This window comes from Diadema antillarum, unplaced genomic scaffold (assembly GCF_040938485.1).
Source record: "Diadema antillarum isolate AM-2024a unplaced genomic scaffold, OU_Dant_1.0 seq00001099_RagTag, whole genome shotgun sequence".
Lineage (NCBI taxonomy): Eukaryota > Metazoa > Echinodermata > Echinoidea > Diadematoida > Diadematidae > Diadema > Diadema antillarum.
The window spans coordinates 662501-672493 of record NW_027271916.1 but is presented as its reverse complement, the minus strand read 5'-3'; the positions used below and the strand labels follow the sequence as shown (position 1 = coordinate 672493).

At 39.1% G+C, this 9993-nt stretch overlaps 1 protein-coding gene across 1 annotated transcript in view; it reads right to left on the bottom strand.

Moving 5' to 3' along the window:
- Nucleotides 1-426: 426 nt before the first annotated feature.
- LOC139743653 (von Willebrand factor-like) overlaps nucleotides 427-9993 on the bottom strand; it is a 14426-nt gene continuing 4859 nt past the window's right edge. The window contains exon 2 of the mRNA XM_071654119.1: nucleotides 427-760. Within this exon, the coding sequence (XP_071510220.1) occupies nucleotides 555-760 (206 nt within the window). The 3' untranslated portion in view covers nucleotides 427-554. The remainder of the gene's footprint in view (nucleotides 761-9993) is intronic.

Genomic DNA, 9993 nt, shown 5'->3' with positions numbered 1-9993 from the left:
TTTAATAACAGATATTAACTCTTACTGAAACATAGTTTAAGTCGGGTTTAAAGTGTATCTGCTCAAGGGCCAATGTTTTTGTGGCCTTTATTTTCCGAGTCTTGCAGCAAATCTGCAACTTAGAACTAAATCGTTGATCAATATTATTTTGAATCATATGAATTACTAAACTTTTTAAATAATTCATTTCTTCTTCAACTTGCATGAAAACTACACATAACAAGAATTCACCTATACTCAGGGAACGAGAATTTTCCACACGAAAGTCTGACATGGATCACAAAAGAGTCAAGATGGAGAATGGAGGCGAGTTCAACATTTTGTAGTCAACTTCTGGACCGCGAAATCACCCCATATTGATAAAACTAAAGGAAGAGAATGTGAAGGGTGTTTCACTATTATGGTAAGGAATAATACCTTTTTGATCTTACGGCAAACGTTATAACAATTAACCAATGAAATCAAAAGGTAGATGTCTGGTACGTTTCTTTTCGTAAAGAGTGGAGGAGGACTTCGATCTTTCAGAGCATTCCAAGGGTAGGCCAATCAAACCGTTACGGGGTTGAAAGAGGACCGTTACCGCACTGCTCAAGAGGAACACATCGGTCTCCACTCCAGTCTTTCACCAGGCCTCCGAGACAGTTGCAACCAGCCACGCACACTGCCGGGCAGATTCTACCACCGCCAGGCGGGTTGTCACAGGAGGCGGGTCCGCACCCAGACCCACATTCGAGATACTCCATTCCGATTGGGCAGAGATCTGAGAAGAAGAGGAACATAGCATTGCTCTGATGAAGTATGAAGACGTCAGGTACCATATCTCAGTCAAACATGGGTGGGGGCAATTCATGCAGCGTTTTGTCCGATAAGCTACTGAAATCCTTGCATTTAATTGGCTGAGAGCAAATTTAAGAAAAAAGAATATTCCACAAAACGCTTCATGAAATACAACCCCTCCATTTCATTTATTTATCAATCCAGGAGGGTGTTTCATAAAGCTGTTCTTAAAGTTACGAACGACTTAAGAACGACTGGTGATCAGTTCTTATGTGATATACTTATCAGAATTTCAATAATTCAGCACAAGAACTGATCACCAGTCGTTCTTAAGTCGTTCGTAACTTTAAGAACAGCTTTATGAAACATCCCCAGGCTTGTCTGGCTGGTTTCCTCTCAGGTGAGTCTTCATTACAATGGGGATTACAGTGGGATAAGTTGTTAAAAGCCTGTATCACAGCATAATTATCAAGATTTGCTATATACATTGGTATAGCAGTAATTAATACTGTAGCGTGGTGTCGCAAGTTGGCCGCTTTGACAACTTCAGCGTTGAAAGATATCAAGTCTATAATATGTTTGATTTAAGTTACTTGCAACAGATATAGGATTAGCAACCACAGGAGCAGTAAGAGTATTGTTGAGATGAGACCAATGTCAAATCATTGCATTTTAAAATATGTTTTTTTTCTTATTATGGAAACAAAGATTTAGATGAAGTAAAAGCCTTAACGTCTGACATGTCTCGCAAAATCTTAATAAAATTTCCCGTCTTAATTCATCATTACATAAAAAACTCGAAATATTTTATGTTCATCAATACTTTTCTTCTGTTGTAACAATTAAGAAATTACAAAAAAAAACAACAACAACCTAGAAATGTCGCTATGACGACTGGTATGCCTCCGCCAAAGTGCATGGTTCTCTGAATAGGTCTACAGCACAATGTCTTGACAATGTGTGATGACAGTTTCACATAACCGGCAAAATATAAAAAATTACAGGTTTGTCACAAATACATTGAATGTTCATTTTCCTTGAACTAGGTTTATTTGGATGAATGACTATACTGTCTAATAAGAGTGCAGGTATTTGGGGATGTGTACCCAACTTTTGACCCTTTTATAAGTTTAAAGAAGAAGTGAAAATTTAGCACTTTAACTTGACCTTTGACCTTTTCGCCTTTGACCTTTTGACAAGAAACTTCCAAGAGAATCTGTATTGGGTAATACACGTACATGCATACACTAGGTTTCAAGAAAAAATCCTGCAAATTGACCTCGACCTTTGACCCCCTGACCTTTGACCCATGACCCATAGATTCCCTATATGATCACTGTCAGTCAGTACATGCATATATACTAAGTTCCATGAAGAGCCTTGAAATAATTGTGAAAAAGTGAAATTTTAACATTTTCACTTCACCTTTGACCCTTGACCTTTGACCTCATGACCGAAAGCTATCTCTGGGGAATCTTTATTTGGTAGTTCATGTAAACACCAAGTTTCAAGAAAATACCTCCAGCCATTGCAAAGAGACAGGGGAAATAGTGAAATTTTGAACATTTAACCTTGACCTTTTGACCTTTGGCCTTGAGCATGTGCACCCAAAAGTTGATAGGCACAACTTCGCTACCTCATACATATACATGCCAAGTTTCATTAGGATACCTCTAGCGGTTTTTTAGATACGCTTTCCACAAAATCGATTACATAATGCCTCCGGCGACACTTAGTGGCGGAAGCATAAAAAGAAAGAAAGCAAATCATGCACATACAGTTGGCAACAAAATTATTCAACCCGTCTCTTGCATTTTGGACACTCTGGCATAATGAATTACATTATAAATGCAGATTATTACTAAATCATACAAGTAGTGATCAGATAGTTTGTTACAAGTAAATAACAGATCAGTAGCCTTTGATTTGCATATAGTCACAAACTTTGATCATTCATGTATAAAGAGATATGGGCCAGTGAGCACATTTATGGTCATTTTCAGTCCTCTCGGTGATCACTGAAGTGCAACGTGAAATGCTTCGTTGAACATGGTTTGTTCACTCAATGTTTTGATAGGTGACACAATATGACTGAATTTGATGTAGGATTCTTAATATTTCAATTGGTATTTTTCATTGTATAAAAATATTTAAATGAACTAATTACTAGTGAAAGTTCTACCATAGAGTTTGTACAGAGGTTTAGCCACGATATTAATGATTCCAGGTTTAAATCATGTCAAAAATGAATATAACCCATTGAAATGGTAAGAGGTGTGTATAGAATGGCAAGATATTATTTAAAATTCCATAAAAACAACAGAAATTAATTGTGATCATCAGACCATAACACGTCATGCTTCAGTGATCACAGAAAGGTCTGAAATGACCATAATGTGCTCACTGGACCGTATCTCTTCATGCATGAATGATCAAAGTTTCTAACTATATGCAAATCAAAGACTATTGATCTGTTCACCACTTGTATATGATTTAGTAATTGTAATGTTATTCAATTTGCCATAGTGTCCATAATGCAAGGGGGTTGAATAATGCTGCTGCCAACTGTAGCAAAGGAATAGTTGTGAGGCTGGGATATAATCTCATCTACATCATGCCACATCTCTCATCCCATTTACAGCAACACTCTTTCTCGAATTCCATAATTTATGTTTTTTCCCTGATTTCGATAAAACTTTGCCTATTTTCCTTTTTTCATTTCATGTTACACAACGGGGAAGACGATTTGAAAATGTAATGGATTTTCTACTTATCCCTTCACTTCGTAACTCAGAAACCCTTAAAGTATACAGGATCCATGAGCCTCTTCAGTGTTGCCACTGTTCTACCAGAGGGCCCTGCTATTATTATAGGTTTTCAGGGTCGATTTCATAATTTCGTCATTCAAGTTCCTATTCTGAGCATTCGATTCACGCATTCCACGCTCGCAGCACTGAATCAGCAATCAAATTCAAAATCCGGTCATTCGAATTCACTATCCGAGCATTCAAATTCATTGTCGGAGCATTCAAATTCACTATCGGAACATTCAAATTCACTATCGCAACATTCAAATTCACTATCTGAGCATTCAAAATTAACAGAGGAGCACGCATTTCATCGATGAGCATTCAAATTCATGTCAAGCTGGCGACGGAATCTCGTCGGTCATTCAAATTCGTGAATAGGCAACCATGTTCCAAATAACTGCATTAAATTTAAAAGAAGCCCTGAAGTTAGTTAGTTTGGGGCCGTGTATGCAAGTGTTTTTCATTTGGCTTTGAATATATTGGGATTATATATGACTATTATTTATTTGGCAGTAGAGATCCACCTGTTCATTGTAAATTTTGAACTCGCGCTTAGCGAAAATGAATATACAGCACATGTCCCTCGGATTGTACATAAAATGGAGGTCCCATGTGTGAGAGAGCACAATTCATGCACGTAACAGATCCCACTTCATTTATTCATCGCAAAGACCAGGGTGTTTAAGGCATACATCCAACTAGACCCCATATGAAAGACCAGCTATTGCAGCTGAATATGGGTTATCCAGCCATATTCTTTGATAGAAAAAGAAACAAACAATCAAACATTAGGCACTGTATAGGCCTACAGACGAGCACAATACGGAGGGTTAGTTTACACCTTCGAGGGAAAAAAACACAAACAATTTCGACTACTTGAAACTGATACATGAACATTTTATACGTCTTGCTTGTTGTTTATTGCTGTCTTATTGGTTTACTTTTGCGGGATTATGTGAGATCACTGTGTGTCAGTTTGTCTTTAAATTGATGAATTGTCTTTAAATTGATGAATTGTCATTATATGTGGTTGGTGTTGAGGCGTTGTCAGCATGCAGTATCATCACGAAATATGATTAAATTGTCGTTGTGTTGTTTGGGTGCACTGCTGATTGGACCTTACAATTTGAAATTTATTGAGATGAAAAACAAAGAATACATGAACAGAGAACAATGTAGAACCTGTAAACAATCATAATTACACTATATGCAAGCCTTCATTGGATGTGTTGGCCCTTTTTCCTTTCCTAAAAAAATCTACTCCATTTCCTCCTTAAATTGATTGCACGAAGTAGGAAATTGATCGCCTAAAAATGAAATTGAACGCTCCAAACAAGCTCATCGGGACTATCACATGACTATCGCATGAATTTGAATGCACCAGTAGGAAAGTCGGTGCTCGCATTTGGAAATGGAATGCGCAATCGTAAATTTGATTTCTCGAAAACGAAATAGAACGCCCATAAGTGACCGCTCGGATTCTGAATTTGAATGCCCGAATATTTTCGCGTGTGTGCGCTGTGTGAATTTGAATGACAAAAGTATGAAATTGACCGGGAGAACCTATATTACTCTAGCATTGCAAGGTATCCATTTATACGCCTGGGTCGTGAGGGACATAGTGGGTAAAAAATCTTGTCCAAGGACGTAAGCACTGGGCGAGATTTGAACTCGGGTCCTCCGATCGAGAGTCGGGAGTCTCATCCACTATGCCTCAGCGCCCCCATCATGCGACATATCGAGATCTTATCGAGATATGAAGCTCCTACGACTTGAAGGATGATACTAAATCATGAAAGGAGCATTTTTTTTTTGTGCCATGTAAGATCTCACAGTAACTACATCATCGTGCTTTAACCAAATGATTATATGTATTCAATGAATTCTTACTAAACATGCGACATATCAATGCATATGTGCATATATCGTCTGCTGGCATCAGATTAGAGCGTGTATAGTGAATCTGGTGTCTTGATATTGGAGAAAAAAAAAGAAGCACATAAATATATCTGTATAATTTGGTTAAAAGAGGATAAGGCACCGATCTACCAGAAATATGTCCCTGGAATGTTTTCACGATGAAGGCTTAAAGTTTTTGTAATCTCTGCATGTCTGTATCAGTCTGTCCGTCTCTGACAGGGGTTATCACTGTGTCTTTCGTTTGTCTTTCTTGTTCCCGTTCACGATACACATGGAACACGAATGGAGTGGATATGCCCATAAAAACCTTCCAAATCGGGATAGTTCTCTCAATGATATCATCTATCAATCACCGCATTATTACACATTCAAACCTGCCTTAGCGGCCACCTGTCTATGGAGGTCGCTCTTTTCGTTTCCCTGGGTGGCCGCTATAGACAGGTGTGACTGTATATTAAGTACTACAGGTGCAGAAAAGTACAATACTGAATTGAAATCAACTTGAATAAGATTATTACAACATTGATCTTGTTGTCATAAAATTATTGGGAAATTTCCTTCGTCCCGTAAGATCAAAAAGCAAAAACACTATCTTCACTTAATCAAATATTAGTTATTCAATCATATCACCTTGAGCATTGTTGAGAGCACGTCATATGTTTGCATGTTTGCATCAAATTTGAACGTTTGTGATAAGTAATCGAGTGACTGCATTTCGCTTAACCATAGAAAAGTGTATAGTTGCTGATTCTTGGATGTACATAACTGTATTGCCATATAGACCGGGGGCCCAGAGCATTTATTCAGCTGAAAAGGGTCACACTTTTTGATGGTCTCATCATGTAAGGATGTGGCCAAGGGTCAATAAAATGAATTGCTGGCAAGTCACATCCTGTACCGTAAGCCTAGGGACCACAAAAAGGGACCCCGAAAAATGGATTTATTCAGCCGAAGGGGGTCACGGACAAAAGTTGGTGGATATTGTTCCTTTGGGTGTACTTATCATGAAAACAGCAATGCCAGCTATTTTATCCTGTACGGGGCCCCAGACAGTAACCCCAAAGGGCTCCACAAATATGGTGTTATTCAGCTGAAAAGGGTCACGGCTAATTTCTTTCGCAATGGAAGTAGTTCCCATCAGAGATATCCAAAACACCAATGCCAGCTATTTTATCCTGTACGGGGCCCTAGACAGTAGCCCCAAAGGGCCCCACCCCCCATAGGCCTATACGTACAAACACACATAAACATTGATTTTATTCAGTTAAAAAGAGTCACGGCTAATTTCTGTTGCAATGGAAGGAGTACCAATCAGAGATATCCAAAACACCAAAGCCAGCTGTTTTATCCTGCACGGGGCCCCAGACAGTAGCCCCAAAGTGCCCCACCCCCAATAAGCCCTACGTACAAACACACACACTCACACATTGACTTTATTCAGCTGATAAGAGTAACGGCTAATTTCATTTGCAATGGAAGTAGTACCCATCAGAGACATACAAAACACCAAAGCCAGTTATTTTGTCTGGTACGGGGCCCCAGACAGTAGCCCCAGACAGTAGCCCCAAATTGCCCCCTTACCCCCTCCCCCTCCCCCCCCCCCCCCCCCACACACACACATTGTTTTTATTCAGCTGAAAAGGGTCATGGCTACTTTCTTTTGCAATCGGAAGTAGTACTCATCAGAGATATCCAAAGCACTAAAGCCAGTTATTTTATCCTGTACGGGCCCTAGACAGTAGCCCCAAAGTGCCCCCTACACACACACACACACACACACACACATGTATATATATATATATATATATATATATATATATATATATATATATATATATATATACATATTGGTTTCATTCAGCCGAAAAGGGTCACGGCTAATTTCTTTTGCAATGGAAGTAGTATCCATCGGATATCAAAATACCAAAGTCAGATATTTTATCCTACACGGGGTCCCGTACAGTAGCTCCAAAGTGTTTTGCTTTATTCTCTTTTACATGTTTGCATCTCTTCTTCTTAAATATGCGCTCCTTCGTCTTCATTTTTCGCGACAACGACAACGCGTCCTCCTCATCATCATCAGTTTTGCTGTTCTGGCAAACATTTTCCAGTGTATCGGCTACATTCTATTTTAGAGCGGCGAGAGTGGAAGACGTGCATAATTGAGTCTGGGAAAGCGTAGGAACAGCGTAGCTAAAGCGGCCAACAGCGTTATCGAAGCAGGAATGAAGCGTCGTAGGAACAGGCCTTGATTTTATACGAGAGTAGAGAACTTAGTGAGAGCGTCGTTAAAGCGGGAAGGTCGTGCTTTGATCAAGAAAGCGGCGCAGCAGCGGGACCATGTCGTCGGTGTCTAGTTTAGACTATATTTCCCGTTCTTGTGCCGCTGTTACTACGGTTAGAAAAACCTGGAATTGTTACGCTCATCCCGCGGTATTTACACTGTCACTGCTCTCTCCCCGTTTGAGCTACGATTCAAAATAGGTCAATCTTGATGGGGAGATGAGGAAGAAATTTTGAACCAGTTCAAAATTTCTTCCCGATCTGTCGTCAATTGCCAGATCCAACCCCATCACCCAAACGCTGCTGCTACGATGCTCCCGGTCCCCGTACACTTTTGCCGCTCTCTCCCAATCTGACAGATTGAATAGATCGGGATGCAGATCTTGATAGTGGAATTACATGTGGGGACACTTTAGGAACACTCCGTGGGGCCCCGTACAGCTATATAGCTAGTTTCGGTGTTTTTGATACCTCCTTGAGTACTACTTCCATTGCAAAAGAAATTACAGCAGTGATTCTTTTCACTTAGAATAAAATAATACGGGAGCACTTTCCAGCTACTGGCTGGGGGCCCCTTAACTGGATGGGTTTGTGTTTTACGTATCTCAGCTGTTGATTCCACTGCCAAGGAAAATAGGCATACATGACTCTTTTCACCTAAAAACAATTAATTCATATGGGGTGGGAATACCTTGGGGCTATACCTGTCAAGGGCCCTGCATCCGGGCCAATATCGCACCTCTTTTAATCGAATTCTTTAATGTTGAATTAAATTTAGCAAAAATTTTGCCTAGATGACATGGTAGTTCAATGACATATTAATCTCTTCATTCAAATTTATTTGAAACATTCCCATTACCTCTAACCTTATTCTAAATAACACTTTTTCAACTGAAATCCATATATAAGACAAGTACCATTCCACTATCCGTTCATTCATAAATTCATAATGATATAGTCACGTGATTACATGCTGCGCTCGTTCATTCAAATTGATTTCTGGCCATCTAATTTAACATGTTCTGCAGTCAATTTATATGTCGTCGGGTGCCCGTGCATTGGCCGTTAACGCAATACAAATTGTATTGCGTTAACGGCCAATGCACGGGCACCCGACGATGTTCATGCTTGGCCTGTTTCCTTATTTTCTTTCGTCGTAGTTATTTTGTAAGCATCATAGCATTTCATGTTTTCGTATTCGTTTAAGAGACTTTGACACCATTTCTTTTAACGTGCTTTTTGACTCCAAAGAAGACAGTAAGAAGCCACAAATTATCTGGCCGTTACGAGCGCTTTATTACGAGCGGTCGGCCAGTTCCAAGAAGTAAAGGTTATGATCCTCAGATGTTTTTTTTTTAATATAATTCTTTCTATGTCTTCTAGAGATATACGTCTGTATCTATTGTGCTGTCATGACTATAAAAATGAAGTTAATCTGCATTACTGGTACACGTATAGGCCTATAATGACATGTATATATGAAAGAGAAGTAGCGTTACCAGTCTGGTTACAGAACAACCAAATCCAGTTATACTAGATAAGAAATATGATACATTTACTGCTTTATAACAGTAATTTATAGATGAAATGAAAACACACATAGAAAGACATGTTAAAATGATCTGAAACAAAGAAATAGCATGATTTGAATTTGAATGAACACGTTTGGAATTTGACTGTCTATCGCGAAATTTAATGACTGAAATACCCTTTTCGGCAAGTCAAGGCGAATTTGAATGAACGTAGGGTACCAGCCAATTTGAATACCCATTTTACGAATTCGAACCTTCTATCAAATGAACCAACAAAAGTGCGAAATTGGCTGGGAAAACCTAACTGGCTTTGATGTTTTGGGTATCTATGATGTAAACTAAGGCCTACTTCGATTGTAAAAGAAAAACAACTATGACTCTTTTCAGCTAAATGATGTCATAATAATTATGTGGGGGAGGGGCACTTTATGGCTACTGTAACCTGGGCCCAGTACAAGATGAAATGACTGGTTTTCGTAATATGGTCATCTTGGTTGTGCACTATACAGAAGTATGCTTCCTTTGCAAATTTCTTGAGTGTTTTGCTACTGTAACCTATGGGACCCCGTATACAGGATAAGATGACTTGCTTTAGTGTTTGTGATATCTCTGTTCAGTAGGCCCTGATATTAACGTTACAAAAGAATTTGTAAGACCATTTTCAGCTGATT